This window comes from Cryptomeria japonica, chromosome 11 (genome assembly GCF_030272615.1).
Source record: "Cryptomeria japonica chromosome 11, Sugi_1.0, whole genome shotgun sequence".
Classification (NCBI taxonomy): domain Eukaryota; kingdom Viridiplantae; phylum Streptophyta; class Pinopsida; order Cupressales; family Cupressaceae; genus Cryptomeria; species Cryptomeria japonica.
In genome coordinates, this window is record NC_081415.1 from 73,139,607 (window position 1) to 73,162,815 (window position 23,209).

At 33.4% G+C, this 23,209-nt stretch overlaps 1 protein-coding gene and 1 pseudogene across 1 annotated transcript; one reads left to right on the forward strand and one right to left on the reverse strand.

Annotated features, from left to right (window-relative positions):
* Positions 1–273: 273 nt before the first annotated feature.
* Positions 274–815, reverse strand: LOC131860034 (uncharacterized; annotated as a pseudogene).
* A 6,490-nt stretch (positions 816–7,305) lies between these two features.
* LOC131077652 (receptor-like protein 48) lies at positions 7,306–8,810 on the forward strand. Its single transcript, XM_058015193.2, has one exon. The coding sequence runs from the start codon at positions 7,306–7,308 to the stop codon at positions 8,677–8,679; it is 1,374 nt and encodes a 457-aa protein (XP_057871176.1). The 3' UTR covers positions 8,680–8,810.
* The last annotated feature ends 14,399 nt before the right edge of the window (positions 8,811–23,209 follow it).

A 23,209-nucleotide genomic window follows, 5' to 3' on the forward strand; every position in this document is an offset into this window, starting at 1 on the left:
TTAAGTTCTGCGCCATTTGCCAGGGTTATTAACACTGAGACTGAGGTTTCAATTTTTCAATTTTTCAATTTTTCAATTTGGGAATTGTGTTTCTAATTTGTTAACATTCATTTTCATCTCGTCACAGCTGAATTTTCTGATGTATTGTCTTTGTTTGTTGTTAGGTTGAAGTGCAGCACATTTCAGGGACTGCTTCGCCGCTAGAAAATCTAGAGCAAGTTCATGTTAATGTCAGTTCACATCCCTGAGAGATATAAATGCATACGAATGGTTTCAGTGAGTTGTCTTCTTCTGGAAAGCATTTTTCTTGAATTGTAATAAAATGAAACTATTAGCCACAAAACTCTTAGAGAGATACCACGATGTCTTGGCATCTTTGCCGGCAACGCCATAACATAGCCTGTATTTTTCATTCTCTCCAACCTCTTTCATCTTCTTCTGCTTATTTGGAGGCCGAGTATCATCCTTCTTCTTCTCCTACCGATCATCACTCTTCTTGCTTCCATTTGAAATCCATTTCAACCTGCAAGAAATTAATGTGCTTGGTAGTTCTTTTTGTGTCGAATCCTGTGTGAGGGTTTGGGGGGAGAAACCGAAGGCACGGATTGAGGTGTTTGGAAGCCACACTTTGCTTGATTGGCTTGATAGAGTTTTACTAAGTGGAATTCGACATCTCTTCTTGCAGATTGCTCTCACTTGAGCTCTTCTTCCTGAGCAACAGCTTCTTCATCTTTGCGAATGTGCTCTCTGTTGTCGAAATTGTATACATTCTATCACTTCTGTGGGAGAATGTTCAGACCTCCCTGCCCTCCCATGGTTGTTTTCTTTTCTCCCAACTTGAATGTAGATCACACCAATAAAACAAGAAACTGAGGAACCTTACATTTATAGAGGAATTCTTAGATTTGGAGATCATTGGTAAGTTTTTTATTGCAAAAGATTCATTCATGGTTATATTTCATTGTCTACTTTCTGCACTCTTATTCAAGTTTATGATCCCACCAAGCATTTTGCCATTTAATTGCATGCTTTCCAAGATAAAACATTTAAGTTTACATGCTCACCAAAATATGATTCTTTCACCAATAACGCACTCTTCATATTTAGCATGAAATGCTTAAGTCCATGTTATAATTTACCAAATGCTTTTGGATGTAAGTCGATAAAAAAAAAATCAGCTTAATCAAATTCCAAATTACGCCATGACGCTGAAGCGATCAGAGACTGCTATTGATTTTAAATAACAACCATATTGTGCACCTTCATTATGTTTAAATCGATTGAATATCTATCTTCTTCAATAGATTGATTTCTAAAATGTTACGGCTTTTGCAACTATATATATGTGCTTTCTCTTTGAACTTGTGCAGAATGAGCGATTGAAATTTCTTTTCAGATGGGTTGCTTTTTTAAGAAGATGGTGCCGCTTAATATTTAAGAATAGCATCAAATTTCTTACTACTGTATGGACAATTGTTAGGTTCAAACATATGCTGCAACAAAGAAAAAAAATGTGGAAGAATAGGTAAGTTCTTGGTGCTATGCAATTATTGATTATTCATTTGTTTACACTTTGTGGTTGTTCAGATATGTAATTCAACTGATGCATTTTTAGGAGCACTTTATTAGGGATTCTGTCAACAAATTCATGGTCTTTATTTAGATTATTTTTTCAATATTACATTTGAGCAATAAGTGTATGAAATATCAAGCCATCTTTTCAATTTGTTAAGTAGATTCATTTTCTTATTTTTAACTACTGTGTAAAAATGCTCACTTGGGTAGTTTGAAAGTTTAATATTTAAAAGAAAAATTAGCATAGAGTGATAAAACACATGACTTTTTCTTTTTTAGAGATATTGTTGTCTTCATATTTTTTTTTATTCTTGGAAAATTAAATTTATATTAATTAATATTAATACGAAAAATAAAAGCAACATTTTGATTAAAAAATGAAGAAAAGATTCTTAATTCCATTTAAAAAGATAAAAAAATTCCATGTTTCTAAATCTTAAACATAAACATATATAATGTTTCTAAATTCAAAATTTCAAGATTACATGCTACACAATTATTTCAAAAATGATATATAATTTTGTATATCAAAATTTTTTTATGTTTTAAATCTTAAACATATATAATGTTTCTAAATTCCAAAAATCAAGATTACATGCCACATAATTATTCCAAAATGATATATAGTTTTTAATGTCATAAAGAATTATTTAGTTTGCAATCTAAAACATAAACATATATAATATTTCTAAATTCAAAAAATTAGATTACATGTTACACAATTATTTCAAAACTAATATATAATTTTTTATTTTCAATTTAGAAAGATCAAAAAGAATTTTTATGTTTCTACATTTTAATCATAAAAATATAATGTTTCTAAATTCAAAAAATCAAAGTTATGTACACACAAATATTTCAAAAGAAAAAATAAATATATAAAAATATTTATTATTAAAAGTTGTTTGTAATTTATCACATCAATATGATTTTTTGATTTATATCTTATATAATTATAATACCTTTTAAAATTAATAATATAAATAGTTTTTAATAACAAAACAATTATTATTTAACTTGAAAATGACTTTAAACATAGAATGTATGCTCATAATACAAGTATTTTTCATTTTAAAGAGGTATTTGACAAGCATTTTTCATTTTCAATAAACTAACAAACCCTACACAAAAACCTAAAATTATCCTTAAATATGACATAAACCCTAACCCTAATCATAATATTGACCTTAACACTAAAGTAGCAATCCTAACTCTACCAATAATCCTAACCCTTACCCTAATTATATAATCTGAAACCTAATCCTAAGCCCTAATCCATACCGTAATCCTAACCCTAAAATTGACCATAATCCCAAACACTAAACCTAACCCTAACCCTAATTTCTAACTTAAACCTAATCATGATGTTGACCCTTACCATAATCTTAACCCTAAACCTCACCCTAACACTAATAATTAACTTGAACCTAACAATATTGTTAACCCTAACTATAACCTTAACCATGATGTAAAGCCTTACCCTAACCATAATTTTAATCCAAACCCTAAACACTTACCATAACCATAAACCTAAAACTAAAACCTAACCATACCCTATTCGTAACAATATCCCTAGCCACTATATAAACCCCAATCCTAACCATATTCCTAACTCAGACCATGAACTCTATCCCTAACCCATAACTTTAGCCATATTCCTAAACCTAACCCTAGTCGTATTGCTATCATTGACCCTAACCCTAACCATGATGTAAAAATTAACATTAATCCTAACACTAAACCTTAAATATGATGTAACTCCTAATCCTTATTGTAACCCTAACCCTATCCCTTACATTAATCATAATCCTAACACCAACCCTTAACCGTAACCATGATGTAAACCCTAACATTAATCCTAACACTAACTCTTAACTATAAGCTTAATGATAGCCATAATACTAATCATAATTGTAACAATAATCTTAACCTCCATCCTAATACTAAACCTTAACCTTGACCCTAACCCTAGCCATAATAGTAACCACAATCATAACCATAACCCTAACCTTAAAATTTAACCATAACCTTGATGCAAACATTGACCTTAACCTTAAGCCCTAACCCTAACCATGATCCTAACTATAACCTAACCATGATGTAAATCCTAACCCTACCCATGGTGTAAACCTTAACCCTAGCTACAGTCATTAACCACAACCCTAACCCGAAGACTAACCATAATCCAAACCCTAACCCTAAAACTAACCATAATCTTGATCATAACGCTAAATCCTAATCATAATCCTAACCTTAATCCCAATCCTAATGCTAGCCTAGCCATAATCCTAAACCCTAACCCTAATAATAAACTTTAGCTCTAAATCTAAAATTTCACCCTAAACATAAGCCTAAATCTAATCTGAAACCTTAATCTTAACCCTAAAATTTATCATAATCCAAACACTAAATCTAACCCTAACTATAATTGTTAACTTAACCTAACCATGATGTTAATGCTTACCATAATCTTAACTCCAAACCTAACAATAATCCAAACCCTAAACCTAACCCTAACACTAACTATTAACTTGACCCTAACAATGACATTAACTTGAGACTAACAATATCCCTAAGTATTATAGAAGCCCTAACCCTAACCATATTCCTAACTCTAACCATGATTTCTAACCCTAAAATTAACCTTAACCCTAACACCAACCCTTAACCCTAGCAATGATGTAAACCCTAATATGAATCCTAACACTAACTCTTAGCCACGATCTAAATCCTAATCCTAACCCTAAACCTATCCCTTACATTAACCCTAACCCTAACCCTTACCCTTACCCTAACTCTAACCATAACCCTAACTATTACCATATCTCAAAACCTATCCCTCATCCTAAGAGTAAATCCTATTCATAATCCTAATCCTAACCCTAAACCCTAACCCAAACCATAACCCTAACCCTATCCTTAATCGTAAACCCTAACCATAATCCTTGAACCCTGACCCTAAGCCTAAACCTAACTCTAACCATGGTGTTAATTATGATCCTAACCTGAATCATAACCCTAATCCTAACCTTAACCCTAACCCTAGACATAATCCTAATAATAACCCTAACCCTAATCTTAGCCATAATCCTAAATCTAACCTTAACACAATTCATGATATAAATAATAAACTTAACCATAACCCTTATCATAATCCTAAACCTAACCCTAACCTAATCATGATCCTAAACCCTAACCCAAACAATAATCTTGCCCTAAACATAAACCTAACCCAAATTGAACTTTGATCCTAATCTATTCCTAACCTTAATCTAGCCCAAACCCTAATCCTTATTGAACTTTAATACTAATTTAACCCTAACCTTAATGTAATTGAACCATGAACCTAATTCTAACCCTAACTTTGATGTAAACCCTAAACATAATTGTAATCCTAACACTAAACTCTAACCATAAACTTAACCTTAAAACAAAACCTTAACCCTAACCATAATCCTAACTGTAACCATAAACCCAAAGCCTAACCCTAATCCTTAAACAAAACAAAACCCTAACATTGATGCTAACCCTAACTATGATATATAACCTACCCATTATCATAATCCTAAGCCTAAACCCTAACCCTAATCATAACTCTAAGAATGATTTAAATCTTAACCTTGATCACAATGTTAACTTTAACCATGATCCAAAACATAACCATAAACCAAATCCTAATCCTAACCATACCCCCAATTATAATTCTAACCCTAACTCTAATTGAAATTATGCTTACCCTAACCCTAAGTTTGATGTAAACCCTAAACATAATTGTAACCAGAACCCTAACCCTAACCTTAGAACCATAATTCTAATCATAATCCTAAACTCTAACATTAACCATAATCCTAAACCAAAAGAAAACCCTAACGTTGATGCTAACCCTAACGTTGATGCTAACCCTAACCATGATATAACCCCTAAACATTATCATAATCCTAACGGTAAAACCAAACCATAATCATAAATCTAACCCGAACCATGATGTAAACTTTAATGCTGACCATAACACTAACCTTAACCCCAACATTGACCATAACCATAATACTCGTGATTAAATAAAGTTTAATATATCTCGGATTTCAGTATTTGCTTTGATCTTGCAACACATATATGCTATAAAAAATAATCTAAATAGAAATATAAATTTTATATATCTCTACGTATTAATATAATAATATTATAATATAATTTATTTTAATAAAAAGATACTATATAATTATATATTGATTTATTTTATGTTTTCTATGTTGCACCGCACGACTGCCACTAGCATATATGTCTTAAATTTTAGTTTAATCTATATAACATACACTGAGAGATATCCTTCTCAAGGTGCCTATTTTTAATCAATTTTGAACCCTAAATTGAAATAGGCGCCTTCAGAAGGATATCTTGCAGCGTATGTTATATAGATTAAATTAAAATTTAAGACATATATGCTAGTTATTATTATAACCCTAACCCTAACCCTAATTATAATTATAATCTTTAATCATAACCCTAATAAGAACCCTTACATTAATAAAAACACTTACCATAACCAAAACATAAACCAAATCTTAATACTAACCAAACCCTAGTTATCATTCTAATTCTAACCCTAACTGTAACTATGCTTACCCTAACCCTACCTTTGATGTAAACCCTAAACATAATTGTAACCCTGACACTAAACCCTAACCCTAACCATAAGTTTAATCCTAATATTAAACCATAATCATAACCCTAATGCTAACCATAATCCTAAACTAAAACCAAAACGAAAACCCCAACATTGATGCTAACCATAACCATGATTGACACATTAGCCCCAACCATAACACTAACATTAACCCTAACACTAACCATAACCATAGTACTTGCCATTAAATAAAGATTAATATATCTTATATTTTAGTACTTGCTTTGATCTCATAACACATATATATTATTGAAAATAGTCTAAATAGATACATTAAATTTCATATTTCTCTACATAATAATATTATTAAATAATTTATTTTAATAAAAAGATACTATATAATTATATATTGATTTATTTTATGTTTTCCATGTTGCACGACACCAGTGCCACTAGCATATATACCTTAAATTTGAATTTAATCTATATAAAGTACGCTAAGAGATATCCTTCTCAAGGCGTCTATTTTTAATCAATCAATTTTAGACCCAAAAGTCAAATAAAATGGACACCTCGAAAAGGATATTCTCGGCATACTTTATATAGATTAAATTAAAATTTAAGATATATAGACTAGTTTAATTAACAACCATTACATTGTAGTCAATATATATATTAAAAATAAGACATGTAAATAAACGTTTTATGCCATTTCGTTTTTATATTTTATGATTTTTCAGTAGTCAACTGTTTATAATAGTGATAACTATTTATATTTAATTTCTTGCTTTTCAAGATTAGAAAGTCTCCACGGTCTGTTATCAATTGATAATCTCACCAATAACGGTATATTTCTAATCAATGCACCCAACTGTTTATATTTATAACCTTTCCTTTCTATCACTGCCCATAACAGTGAGTGCATTGACTATAAAACTTATATGTTTAAATTTGAGTGAAAGAATCAAATTCTAACCATGTAAGTCTCATCTATGTTAACTTCCTTTTCGTGGTTAGTTATTGTTTCGCTCAACTCAGGGGGAGATTGTGCTATCAATATGCCTTTAAAACTCCGGTTCCTTGTCCTCTGTATCTTCATTCAAGCAATGGCTGTTACTCAGATTAACCTTGCCTTAACTACTGCACTTGTTATTATCCTTTTCACAAACCCATGTGTTGGTCGATTCTATTGTCCTACCCAGGAATCCCGAGCACTTCTTTCCTTCAAAGACGCGTTGAATGTCTCTGACGGCATTTTCAGCTCTTGGGTTTATGGAAGTGATTGTTGCTCCAAGTGGGATGGCATATCATGCAATAATTTCTCATACCATGTGGAGTGGGTGAATTTGAGTGCTTACACCAACCATGCAGTGCAGGGCGTGCAGAGTGGAGTCATATCTGGTAGTTTGTGCAACCTTCCTTTTCTCAAATACCTCATCCTAAATAGCATTGGTCTAACTGGTACTATTCCTTCCTGTTTAGGAAATCTCTCTCATCTTCATTATCTGCATTTGAAAAACAATAGCTTGAGTGGAATATTTCCCCCCGTGATTTGTCAGCTTACCAATCTTAGCTCCTTAGATGTCAGCTATAACCAACTCAGTGGAATATTGCCCCCATGTCTACCAAATCTTTCCTTTCTTAAGTTACTAGATATTAACTTCAACCAATTCGACAGGAGCCTTCAGCTTGCTGGTCTTTCCTCCCTTGAGCAGTTGTATGCTCTTAATTTTTCATTACATGAGCACATTACATCATCAGTATTGGCGTTGCCATCCTCTTTAAAGATTCTCTGGCTCTCCTCAATTAGCGCTTCAGATACATTATTCCATAATCTTGCGAGATTAAAATTTCTATCTTTATCATATTGTGTACTGGATATTAGCACAACATGGATTCCGCGGTTCCAGTTAGGTGGCATAGCTATAAGGTCATGTAGTATCGGTGGTCGGATTCCCGATTGGCTCTTCACTCAATATTCATTACAAGGATTGATGTTAGTTGACGACAATATTGTTGGAGAAATCCCATCCTGGCTATTCCAGAACAACGCTGAGTTGATGCACTTAAATCTCTCAGGAAATCATTTCCATGGCAGCCTTATTATCCCTGATAGATCAGTTTGTTGGATAACAGTATTGGATGTGTCTAGGAATGCACTGACTGGAATCGCTCCATGTCAGCTGCCTCCACATCTGGAACTCTTGATGCTTAATGACAATGCTCTGATCGGCTCTATTCCTCAGAGCTTGTGCAATTTAACTCTCCTTGTAAAATTAGATATGTCAAACAACAAGTTGAATGGAAACATTCCAGCATGCTTTGCCAATTATAAGTTTATTCAAGTGTTAAATTTACGAGATAATAGCTTGGAGGGAAGCATACCCCATGGGCTATGTTGCTCCTCATTAATTGTAAGAAATAATAAGTTGAGTGGAGCCCTCCCTCAATCACCAATTGTAAGACCTTACAACTACTAGATATTGGGCACAACAACTTTTCTGGGGATATTCCATGGTCAGTTGGAAATCTATCAGCGATTAAAGTGTTGTCGATGAAGGGTAACTCTTTTAGTGGCACCATTCCTTCAAAAATTGTCCATCTAAAGCAGCTCCAGATCTTAGACCTTTCTTCTAACAATCTATCAGGTTTTATTCCACAGAAGATTGCGTCTCTACATGCAATGAGTGTAGCAAGAGAAGACGGCCATGTGTTATCTGTTTTGTTGAAGCCATATCATATATTTTTAGGAGACAAGGGCCATAAGTCATATTCCGAGCTTGCTGTTCTCGAGGCATGGGTATATGAAATTATGTCTCGGGATGAATTGGACATGATTGTGAAAGGCTTGGAACTGCACTACCCATATATTCTTTCCACACTCACAGGCATAGATCTCTCCAATAATCAATTAAATGGAGACATTCTTTTGATTTTGGAAAGTTGAAGGGATTAAGGTTTCTTAATCTATCAAGGAACAACCTCAGTGGAATAATTCCACCTAGTTTCGGAGAAATGGTTCAGTTGGAGTCTTTGGATCTTTCTACAAACAGATTTTATGGAAGTATTCCTGCACAATTCCAATCTCTGACTTTTTTGGCATTCTTAAATTTGTCTAAAAACAACCTCTCAGGTAGCATCCCGCAAGGAGGACAAATGCTCACTTTTGAAAATACAGCATATTCTGGAAATCAATATTTGGAGGGATGCCCACTTCCAACGAAATGTTCCTGGCCAAAATTTTCTCCTCTCCGTCCTTCTACAAATGATATTCAAGATGGGAAGGAAGATTCTAGGAAGAAAATATCATGGTATGCGATTGGACTAGGATTGTCACATGCAGCAGGTTTTTCCTGTGTGATGTTATTGCTTTCAGTAAGAGAGGGGTGGAGGAAGAAATACTTCAAGTGGGTTGATAAGATTTTGAAGAATCTGTTTCCTTCCATCCGTAATAAGAGACTATGAAGGCTTACTACGCCAAGAAGATCAAGCAGAACTATACCACGACTGGTCCAGTTTACAATCTTCTGTTTCTGTATTCAAGTTAATTATGTATTGTATTGTCAAAATATAGCTTTTAAGGTATTAAGGTGCAAATTCATATTTATGATAAGTGAGAGTATTAATTATATAATTTATGGTATTTGTTTTTTCAATAAAAACTTTATTATATAGTAGTGAAATTTTACATATTATTTCATTTTGTTTCAAATTTGATATTTTAGACATAATTTGGAAGATTTCAGGTCTTTTAATATTATGTTCATATATTTATTAGACAATGATATGTATTTAGTTTGGTATTAACTTGGGATTTATTATTAAATATATAAATTTTCTTATTTATACCTTCATGAGGTAATACCAATACTAATATTTCTTTTTATTCACTTACATTTCAAATTTATATATGATCTCATTTACATTGATGTTGAAATTGCTAGTTTTTGTATCAACCAATATACAAAAATTGGAGTATTTGAAAAGATAACTTGAAAATAACTTAGATTTAATTTTTGGTAGCAAATATTTTGTGTGGGTTATTACAAAAATATCATATTCCTCTCACATGTCATAATCCTAATTTTAATCCACTCACCAAATTGAACATTTAAATTAGGTTACATTATATTCAATCAAACATGCCTTATGATGCATCATAACATACATTGAAACACCGATCAACTAGAGTGATTCCCCTTTCTATCTATTTTATCTTTCTAATATATTTTGATATCCTTATTCAAACTTATAAAGGCCATAACATTTGATCCAAAAGGTCAATTGGGAATCCTTTCTCAAATATAGATCTCAAACTGATCTATACAATAGGCATCTCCCTTGGCCAAGCTAAATAACTTGGAATATTTATTTTTGTGAGAAACCAACTCTCTAGCATAGAAATTGAATTCTCATATTTTATAGCTCAAAAGTTCTAGTTTTTATAATATCACCAATAGGAAACAAGGTTGACACCTTTTCATGACATTTTCAATGTGAATAAGAGTATATTTTTAAATACAAAAATATAGCATAAATTTTTTTATAATATCAAACACTATTATTTATCATTACCAAAAAATAATAGTGTATTATACTCAATACAACTATTGTTTATATTTATAAGAACTATTGATTATAGTAAAATTTGTATTTAAAGTGTTGGATAGATGTTGTTTAGTCAGTATATAACGAATATTTTCAATTAGTTCCACTAAACTATTAGTGCATTGTAACCAATGTAATAGCTACTTGTATTAATAAGCATTCTATTATGCCATCACAAATGAAAAGAAATGTATTGTAGTCAATACATGATCTATTTAGATTAATATCCATTCTTTTATATCACTAAAAATAAATAGCTTATACATTATAATCAATGCATCAACTCTTTATATTTATGATTGCTATTTTCTATCACTACTACTAAACAAATAGCACTTTTTATTCAATGAATAAGCTATTTATATTTATCAACATTTTTTTCTATCATCAATAGTAAGAAATTACTATATTCTAGTCAAAGAATGAGGAATTTATATTTATAGATTGTATTACTAGTAAACAATTAGCAACTATTTACATTTCTAAGTATTATTCTCCAACATCACTAATATAAATATAATATATTATATTCAATTCATTAGCCATTTATATTTTTAGTCATTCTTTTCTATCACTACAAGTAAACAATCAGTGTATCCTACTCAATGCACCAACATTTTATATTTATAATCATTATTTTGTATCACTACCAATGGATAACTAGAATATTGTAGCTAGTGCACCAAATTTTTATATTTATAAGAATTGTTTTGTATTGCTACCAATAAATGAGTAGCATGTTGTTGTGAATGCAATAACTATTTATTATGCTAGCAAACTTTTTATGTCATCAACAAGAAAAAAATAATGCATTATAGTCAATGTGGAAACCAATTATATTTACAATCACACTTTTAAATTACTAATAATAAACAACTACTATATTATAATCAATGCACCACCTATTTATATTTATATGAATTTTTTTATATCATCAATAGTAAAGAAACTAGTGAATTATAGTCATTGGGTAAAGCATTTATATTTATAACCTTTATTTTCAATCTCTACTAGTCATAAGAAAATGGATGATAGGCTATGCACCAACTAATAATATTTATATGATTTTTTCCTATCACTACCAATAAACAACTAGTGCAGTTAAGTGCTAATTGTTCATATTTATAAAAAAATTACACCATATCCAATAAATGACTACATTGTGGTCAATACATCATTTGCACATATTAATGAATATATATGGTTTTATCACCATCAATAAACAATGAATACATCAAAGTCAATATAGCTATAAAAAACTAAAATAAAAAGTATAAATAAATATTTTCATCTATGATTTATGATTTTCCAATTTATTACAAATTTTGTGAATAGTCAACAATTTATAATAGTACTAACTTTCTTAATTATTGCCCCGATAAGAAAAATGACCCTCCACTTGATTCTAACTAGGAAGAATGAACACTATCAAAAGATGGTAGATCTGGTGGAATATCTTTGTTCCAGTCTATAAAATAAAACATAGTAGAGTGAATGTTTTATGGCATCTGCCTCCTTCGGGGTGGATCAAAATCAATATTGATGGGGCGGCCAAGGGAAATCCTAGGTCAGTAGATTGTGGGAGAGTGGTGAGGAATAACTTGGGTTTGTTGGTCTCTAAGGTGGTTCTCCCTTTGGGCTCCGAGAATAACCATTATACAGAGGCTAGAGCTGCCTACATAGGGCTACACATGGCGGGAAAGGAAGGCTTTAGATGGGTCTAGTTGGAAAGTGACTCCCTCAACATTGTGAAATGCATCAAGGGTAGTACGGAGCCAACCTAGACTATTTTGAACCTAATTAAGGATTGTCTTGAAATTATTGGCGGTCTAGAGGAGTTCAAGATTTCACACATTTTTCGGGAAGGAAATAAACTGGTGGATCATGTTGCCAACCTGGCTATTGAAAACATGGCGGTTAGATGGTGGAGAGGAAGGGAAACCTTCCTGAAAACTCTGTGTGACCTGCCAAGAAATGATGTTGATATCTTCAGCCTTACAAATGATTTTAATACTGAGAGATTATGATGGGATGGGTGTCGTTGGGAAGGTATTTCAAATTACTACCACATTGAGAAACTCTAGAAACTTCATCTCACCCTATTTTTCATCTATATTTTCTCTGGTTTTGCACTTGGTTTGAAATTATCTAGATTATATGCATAACACAATGGGTGGTGACAAGAATAGGCATGAACCCACGACCTATGATAAGTGGCAGAATAATAAGGAGGTCTAGGAGGAAATATCTAATGGTGGGATGGTTCCCTATCTAGAGATACTTCATGGTAACTCTCCCCTGGTTACTGAAAGCTTTTTTAAAGGGTGGGAAAAGGGCATGTTGGTTGTTTATGGGGCGGAATTCCATGTTGATGAAACCCTTGTTGCCACTATTAATGGACTTGCTACTGAGGGCAAGAAATTTTATAGAGAGAGGAAGTCTGATGAGGAGGCCATCATTACTTTTTTTGACAAGGAAAAGGATCGACAGAGGGTGACTAAAATGGCAGAAGGTGGCTACAACAAGAAAGACCTAAATACCCTCTGGGATGACATGGAAGAATTCATAATGAGGTATATCACTCTTGATTGCAGATTTGCTATTATTTTCTTGTATCATTTTGAAATTTTAAACCATTTTATGCATTGTAAAATTATCTCCATCCCTTTCTACTTGGTTTCGTCCTTGGAAAATAGTTTAGCCAAACATGTTGAGAACTAGGATAATCTGGTGCTCATAAAGCGAAACCTTCCCCCATGGATAAAACCCACATTTCTTCTTCTAACCTTGAGGTGCGGTTTGTTTCTGATATGAAGATGGATGGGGATGATAGTGGCACTGCCCTTGATTAGTGTGATATCAAGGATTCAAAGGACCCTGAGTATAGACCAAAGAAAGAAGGGGAGCCTATGGTGACCCCTAGAACTAACAGTAGTAGGAAAAGTAATCCTCCAAGGTATGTGGCAAGCAAGTTTAAGCCCGACAGCAGGAAAATGTAAGACCTAGAGCCACCCATCAAGAAGAAAACAAAATTGACCAATTCAAGTGGGTCCAAAGACAAGGACTACGAGATTAGGTTGGATATCCCCATCAATGTGGATAATCAAGAACACAAGATCCTGAATAAAGATAATGAAGGAGGTCAAAAGGGTAGAAGGTGCTGGAAGACTTGATTTTGGAGGTCACTAGGGGCCAAGAGAGCTATGGGAAGTGGGTTGGTAAGAAAATTGGAACCTTGAAAGATGCAATTAAGGGCATTATTGACACTTTCATAGATTCCCCCAGGCCTAGTAAAATTGAGAAGCTCATGAGCATGATTCAAAATTTGTCTCATGATGTCAAAACTATGAACATCAACCATGAGCACAAACTTGATAAGATGGAATAGTATGTGGATGACATCAAAGATAGCCTGAATAATCTAGTGGAAATCAGCAGGGAGGCAATGAGTAACAGCGTTGAGGGTTTGAAAAACATCAATGCCATGATTGCAAAGTACAAAACCAGACCCATAGCTAGTGATCCTCACTTGGGGGAAAAACATAAAAAGAAAGCTTTGGAGGGTGGCGAGAGTGCTGCTAGAGAGAAGACTCTCTCGGGTTCCTGTACTAGGACAAAGAACCAAAGCCAGGACCAAGGTACATCCAGATTCATCATGGAGGATTTAGAGAAAATCAACAAAAATATTATTCAGAAGAATATTGAACTGGCGCAGTCTCTCAACCAAGTGTTTTTTCTTGTTTTTTTGAGGCTTTTTGTGTTGTTTTTGGCTTTGGGCCTATATGGGGTTTGTCCCTTGTTTTGCTTATGTTTAATGTCCATTTGGTTGCTAGTCTTGGTCAATAAAACTTTGGGTTTCGGGTCCCTATAAACTCATTTATCTATATAAAAAATAATTCATAATAGTACTAGCTAATTGTTAAATAATTAATATAATATGATTTATGCATCCGTTATCTATATTTCTAATCATTTTTGCTATCACTCTCAATAAGTAATTAGTACATTGTAATGGATAATTAGTACATTATAATGGGTAGCTAATTATTTATATTCAAAAAATAATGTCATTGTTATACATGTCAATTGTTCATATTTATAATTATTCTTTTCTATAACTACCAATAGATAACCATTACATTATAGTCAATATATCTATACATAAATAAAAAATGCATAGGTATAAACAAGGACACAAAGCGTCAAGTTCCTGCCATTAGTATGATTAGTTTAGAGTAAATAGAAATAGAGATAAAGATAGAGGGAGAGGGAGAGGAAGAGAAATACAAAGAGAGATAGAGAAAGGTTGAGGAAAAGATAAAAATAGAAAGAGAGAAAGAGAGAGAGAGAGAGAGAGAGAGAGAGAGAGAGAGAGAGAGAGAGAGAGAGAGAGAGAGAGAGAGAGAGAGAGATGAGTATATAGGGAGTGGAAGAGATAGATAGAGGGAGAGGGAGAGGGAGAGGGGGAAATGGAGGTATATATGGCAATATGATAATAGGATAGAGAGAAAGGGATAGAAGGACATAGAGAGAGAGGGAGAGCTAGAGAGAGATAGGTAGAGAGGGAGAAGAAGGGAGAGGAGTGAAGTTAGTGTTATCAAATTTTAATTTAATATATTGAAATTCCCTTTTAATATTTGAAAATGAATATTATAAAATATTGTTTTAGTTGAAAAGATTTAATTTTAATTGTTTAAAATGAATGTTGCTAGATTATATAAATATTGTAGTTAATGAATATTAGTTTAAGATTAGCAATTACAATAAATTTATTACAAATATAAAAAATATAGGGAGAGATAATGAGATAGATAAGTATATAGGGAGAGATAGAGTGAGAGAGAGAGGGAAAGGGGTAGAGAGATGTGCCACTATGCTAAAGGAATAAAGAGTTAGAGATAAGTCTAAATACTATTTTATTTTATTTTAACAATAGCATGTGGAGGAAGTTCATTTGGTAAACACATTTTTATACCAACTATAATATTTTAATAAGTAACTGTAGACACCTAAAATTGTCTAGTCTAATTAAATAAATATTTTATTTATTTAATTATTTTAGCCTAATTCTTCTATTAATTAAATAAATCCTTATTTATTTAATTAATTCATTTATCCTCTTCTAGCCTTATTTCTCATTTAAATAAATACATTTATTTATTTAAATTATCCTTTTCCTAAATTAAATAAATTTCTTATTTATTTAATTATCCCACTTCTTCTATTAATTAAATAAATATTTATTTATTTAATTAATTCATTAGCCTTTTCCACCAATGACACATGTCATTCATCTCTTAATTCATACACTACCCACCCTCATTATTTTATTATTTCTTTTACCTACCCTCTAATCATAGCCGACCATTTATCTTTTACACCTCTCAATCTTATCCCTCCATTTCTTATTGTGTCTTCTATATAAGGAGATGCCTTCTTCATTATCAAACCCCCAACCATGCACCCTGACTGATCAATTGACTACACTACGCTTTGCACTTTGATATGCGATCCTACTTGTAACCACATTTTTGTTCTTTGTTGAGCTCTTGTGCACATAAAATCTGAGAGCAAATATATCAAGCAAGATCAATGGAAATAGGAAGAATGGAGATCCAAACCCTATTGGACATGTGATGGTATAGCCTTTGTGATTTTGTTTAATTTGCATTGTGTTAGGTAGTCTTCATATGTTATGCTGGATCTTTGTTGTTGTTAGGCTAGGGTTTTTGTGGTTGAATTCATTTAGTCTTTCAACATTGTTGTTATCCATTTTCACCATATAAATTTTGGCACTCCAGGTGGGACTCTTATCCCTTTTGTATTTAACATGTTTTGTTGCAAATTTTCTTTTGAGGTTGCAGATCTGACATTTCCGACAATATTTTGATATTTCGTGTGTGCGCACTTTTAGATCGCGTTTTTGATTTTCTGCCGCATCTGTGACATCTGGAACCATGTCTGCATATTCGACAATATTTAATTTTTTTTGCAGATTTCGGGAAACACGTTTGTATTCCATAATCGTGTCTATGAGGTCTTAAGGCACGTCTGCATTAGGGAAATGCCTCTGCGTTCAGGAGTCGCGTTTGTGTCATATCTAGGCACGTCTATGTGTTCTGGCAGTGTCTGTGTCTGTGGAAACTACGTTTGTGTTCAGTTGTTGCATTTTTTTGTTTTGTTTCATTGATTCAGTTTTTTGTCATTCAGATTTTAGATCTGGTTTATTTTGAGCTAACATTTTTAGATCTAGCTAACAAAAGTGGTACAGCTTGTCTTGGAAGCAAAATCATTTTGTTGAAGGCCCCTATTTCACAAAATCCTTTGTATCTAAAATTTACCTAACTTGTGTGCTTGCAGGAAGGGGTGGTTATTTCAAACAAATCCAAACTACTAATAGATCTTTGTTGCAGGATCTTGGCAAGGGTTTTTTTTATCTTTTATTGTGTGTCTTGTTTTCATAGACTAGCAAACACTTCAATTGGTGCACTAAAATTGAACCATTGTCTTTTGTGTCTTGAGCAATAGGCTCTTTTTGTTTAATCTTTAGAGCACCTGTCTCCCCGTGTGGTCATTAGGACTACTAGTGAGGAGAGAATGACCCAACTGGTAGCAAAAGAAAATCCATCTTCTTCCAAACTACTATAAATAACTATATTCATAGTGAAAACTATGGATAACGTGTGCTGATTAGTTCATACCGACACTATGTCTCCCCATAAACTCGTTTGATCAAATTTATTTAATCATTTCTAGGGCATAACCCCTACCGGCTGGGAGCCTTCTGTATTTACAGAGCTAAAAGTGCTGCATGTATGGCCACACGAGCGGATGCCCTTACTAGCACCTTTTTGTTTTAGAAGCCAAAATCCTTCTAGTTGTTGGGGCAGGAGATCAGACCTCTGGTACCAGCCCACACACATACGGTTCTTAGTAGAGATACAAAGTTCACCACAAGGAGTTTTCATGGGGACTAATGCTTGGCTGCCCCGAGAAGTGAGTGCCAAGGGTGGAGCCAATGGGGTCGAGCATCTAAGTATCCACTCTGAATAGCGTAGACTTGAGGAAAACTCCATGTGGGATCAACAACTATTGTCTTGGCTAGCCATAAGAATTGTGCTTGACTTATTTTGAAATATCAAACATTCAAGACCATACATCAAAACATTGTGTCTTTTGTGTCTTCAAGTGTATGCAAAACAATTTTACATCAAACAACACAAATTTCTTTGAGTCATTTTGAGTCTAAACACTTGCAAACATTGAGTTCTCATCAACACTGTGTCCTCTTGTCATGAAAAATAGTCAAACATTCAGATTTGGTCACAACAAAATAGCTTCACAGATTGGAAAAATTGCACAAATTTTGCAGAAACACGTTTGTGTCTGATAGAACCACATCTATGTCATATAATCATGTTTGTGAAGGGCAGAAATGCATCTGTGTATTTTGAGCAACATTGCAACATCTCAGAAATCCATCTGTGTCTGACAGAATAGCATCTGTGTCCTTTTAGCGCGTTTGTGAAGTATAGAGGCATGTCTATGTTCAAGATTGAAAACTTTCATAATTCAGCAAACAAGAATAGTCAGTTTCAGACTTATCGAGCTTCCTAGGTTATCTCTCTGGGATTTTCATCTAGCATTCAACCTGTCTTTGGGTCTCATAAAGTCCATTATTGCTTTACACCTTACATTACATTCAATAGGTTGTGTCTGAGACCTTCCACCCAATACACATTGTCAGCACTACTCTTTCCATTCAGAGAGATGGACCCTCTGCCTTTGACCATACATGGTGCATCATTACCAAAATGAACCACACCACCATCATATTCTTCTAGAGAAAGAAACTTACTCCGGTCACCAGTCATATGGTGAGAACAACCACTGTCAATAATCCACTCATTGGAATTATCAAAGTGGGAGACAAGAGCCTTCTTGTCTGACACATCTTCCTTGACTGCTACAAACACAATACCCTAATTTTCTTCATCTTCTGATTCCTCATCAGTGACACCTTCATCAACAGCTACAAAATTGTTTCTCTGGTTTCCTCCTTTGAACTTCTTGAAATTTTCTAGTTTGTCCTTGCTATCACCATTAGGACAATTTACAACAATGTGTCTTATCTGGTTACAAGAGAAGCATTTCAAAGGAAGCTTACCTCTGTATTTACTAGTTCTCTTAGGAAGTTTCTTAGTAAGAAGAGCTTCAAATTCTATCAAGATCTCCTCATCATCCATTTCTCTGCTCTATCTTGGTTCACCATTGGTACTAGCTTCTTTTCCTTTTCTAGATGGTGCAACAGATGCTCTAAAAGATGATTTAGTCTTTTGAACACTGCCATCAAAACTATTTAGCTCATAGGCTGTCAACTTTGCACTGATGGAGTCTAGGGATACTTTAGTCTTGTCTATTGATTTCAACTCCTGAATAGCAGCAACCCTTATTGCATAGACCGGTAATAAGGATCTCAAAACTTTGCTAACAACAGTGGAATCTTCCATTTTACCACCTGCACTCTTGATATCTCCAACAACAGTTTTGATTCTTATTCCATATTGTTGAATGGTCTCTCCTTCAACTATCTGCATGTCTTCAAACTTTCCCCTAAGGCTTTCTTCTTTAGCTTGTTTTACATGCTCATCACCACCATAGATATTCTCAAGAGTATCCCATACTTCCTTGGGATTTTCTTTATCTTGGACATCAATAAACTTAATGTTAGATAAGCTATTGATTAGGGCTTCCATGACTTGCCCATTCTCCTAGATCTCTCTCTTTTGATCATCACTGAGAGTACCAGTAGGAATAACATAAGCATTCTCAACATAGCTCTAATGTTGAGCACCCATGCTTCTGATGTATATCTTCATTCTGTCCTTCCATATTTTGAAATTATCTCTATTGAACTTTGGACCTTCCCTTTTCATCGTTACAATAGGATCTTTCCCTCAAGCGGTTAAGGTTACAACATAGATGACCTGGAGGATGCTCTGATACCAATTGATAATACAATGATGAACAATGAGTAGCAAACCGGTACTAAGAGGGGGGGGTGAATCGGTATAGGTATAAAAACTTTTCCTGAACTGGTTTAACTGTAAATAGTGAACTTGACTAGCAATCACTAACACCGGTCATTAACCAAATTACTACCAGTTAAACACAATGAGATTGTGAAAGATATAAACCAGAAACACTTATCTTACCACACAACCTACAACCTCATTTCCACATTATCCTTGTGCATAAACATGTAATCTATCATCAAAAATATAATAACATGCTAGATCAACATGATTCACCACTTAACAGAAAACAACAAAGCATCACATGAAAAGGAAATCACACATGACACACATATTTTTCACGTGGAAACCCAACTAGGAAAAATCATGGTAGGGATGAATACCCACAAGTTGTTTTTGAGCTCTTTAGAAGTCTGCTCTATTAGGAGCCTTGTCCAGTTAAAGACTGTTACAATAGGTTCTGTTAAGAACCGATCCTGTTAGGGATAACCTAGTTAAGGGATGACTAGAATATCTGGTTAAGGGGTAAACCCTATTAGAAGTTACCTTGTTAGAGGATTTCATGAACCCAATGGCTTCGAGTCACCCTGTTAAAGTATTTACAACAAGCCGGTTAAAGCTACCCTATTAAGGGATTTTCCAACTATTGAAGTGGTTAGAGATCAATAGGTATTACAATGATCTGGTAATAGCACTTCAATGCCAATGCAGATCCACTTTAGTTCCTTTCTTCTGCATACACACTCTGTCGGTATCAACCCTCTTATTTGGTCTGGCAAGAATCACATAACTTTGCCCTTAGATACACACACAACATTTGCGAACAACTTCAACATGAAACACAACATTGACCTTATAGGAAATAGATAGGTCGGTAACATAAACCCTAAACTCTAAACATTTAGGTTGAGCAATTCAGTCGGTTCAATCCTTACCATTGAACACTTTGCATTTGAATGCAACGGTCTTGAACAAATCTCAACACATTCTCCATTGTTCATTCTTCACCACTTCTTGGAGGTGATAACCCATCACGTGTTCTCCACCGTTTGCATAGACTTAGCACATTCTCGAGGTAGATAGGATCAATCTCCTTCATGCAGGATCCTTCACGTGCATGAGGCTAACATGGCAACATGATCTGATCTCTATTACAATGCTAACTCATCACACAATGCCATCAGTTGAATCACACAGGCTTGAAACACGTCAACTGGAAACCCTGAAGCTAAGACTACTAACCGGTAGTCATACCATATTAAACCTTGATAGAAAACATTCCATATACCGGTTCACTTGGACAAACAGACCGCTTCACCTTTTGCACATATACTGGTTCTCATCATTATACCAGTTCACTTTGCTAGTTGCTTAACTTCAATAAACCTGTTCACTCTTTATCATATTACCGGTTCAGTCTTCAGCATATTACCGGTTCACTCTTCAACATATTACCAGTTCTCTCTTTTAACATATTGACATCAATGACAACACAATATCATTATGTCAACATATTCTGCACATATGCCAACACAGTAAAAGCTGAGTTTGTGGAAGTATTTAATGTCATACACCTATTCTACTTGATGTAAGATTTGTATATGCCTATATGTAGATTGTACAACCCATTGTATTCGTATGGCATTTCCATGGACATTAAATTACAGCCATCAAATCTATTATAAATGTGAAAAATGACTTGGCAGGCAAGAACGCAATCGCATGTCTTCATTTGCATATGGCGTTGGGAAGAAGCATTCCTGGCTTGGGGCGATGCTGACCTACTTTGTTTTTCATTTTGGATGCTTTCTTTCTACAAAATGCCTGCAACAACACTTGCCCCTCCCTGTTGTCGAAAATAATAACATTTATTTAATGAAATGATGTTATAAGTTGCTTTACTATTGATTTTTCCTCTACTTGTTATACCTTTTTATAGTATTTATTTGACAAAAAGTATTTATTTATTTGACATTACATATATCCATACTTACCTAAATAGTTTTATATGCCAATAATGCTATTATAGTTTTATATGCTAAACATACTAAGACCAATTTCCATACACCAAAATCTTCTATGATAAATGTGTGTGGAGAAGCCATGAGTAAATTAACCCTCAAAGCCACCTCATATATTTGGACATATTCTACTTGGCAACTTTCTAGTACCACCTTTCTAATACCGACAAAAACTATTGGTTTAAATATTCTTTGGTTTAACTATTCTTTTAGCTGTCGAATGAAGGTGTCACCACATCTCAACATGTGGGAAGTCTAGAAATACAAGTGTCCAGCTCAAGGAAATCTCTCTACTCTGCTATGTATAATCTTATATATTGATCCCCATTGAAACTGTAATTCATAATAGACAACTGACAGCTTTGGAAGAGATCAATAGAAAGGGTGTTTAACTACTTGCAGGTATATAATCAATTTTTTTTTTTTTTTTTTGTTATGGGTTCCCTAAGCTAGGCCATCATAATTAAGTTATAAGACAACCACATTGCATTCATTCTACTTGCAGGTATATAATCAATTTTTGTTTTTATTTTTTGTTATGGGTTCCCTAAGCTAGGCTATCATAATTAAGTTATAAGACAACAACATTGCATTCATTCTACTTGCAGGTATATAATCAATTTTTGTTTTTGTTTTTTGTTATGGGTTTGTTAAGTTAGGCCATCATAATTAAGTTATAAGACAACCACACTGCTTTTCTTGCTTATATTTACAGAATTGCAGCCAAGCCTGTTCTATAGCATTCAACAATTACTATATTTTGCATAATGCCATACAACTAGAAAATATTTCAAGTTGTTGTACATTTTCAATTTGAAGATGGTCTCTGCCCTAAGCTATGAAAATTTTATAGACCTTACTTTAAACAAATCAGCTGAAATATCAAATTTCAGCAAATTCTACACTGTTATCATCATTTCACACTTGTATTCCAAGATTTTTTCATTTTGTTTCTGGGCATTTTGGTGCCGCCTTTCTTCAAGTGTTTCTTCACAATTGTTCATCTTTCTATATGTATATGCCATGTCCTTAAATCTTAAGCTTCTTGCCCAATCTCCCAACCCCATTTTCTTCATCTTCAATGACATTTCAGTCTGGAATATGAAATTTATTGGGTACACTGAAATTTAATATTAGATCTAATTCCAACTATTTTGGATTTGATGAATCCAATTTCTTTATCTATATGAAGACAATTGTGACTAGACTTATTCTAATAAGCTAATCATTAGCAAAGTTCTTTTAATTGAAAATTATTAGATTGCTTAGACATTGATATAACACATTAAAAAATATACAATTATTACTACATGTATTCACATATCTCTGTGTTTTTTTTAAATTGA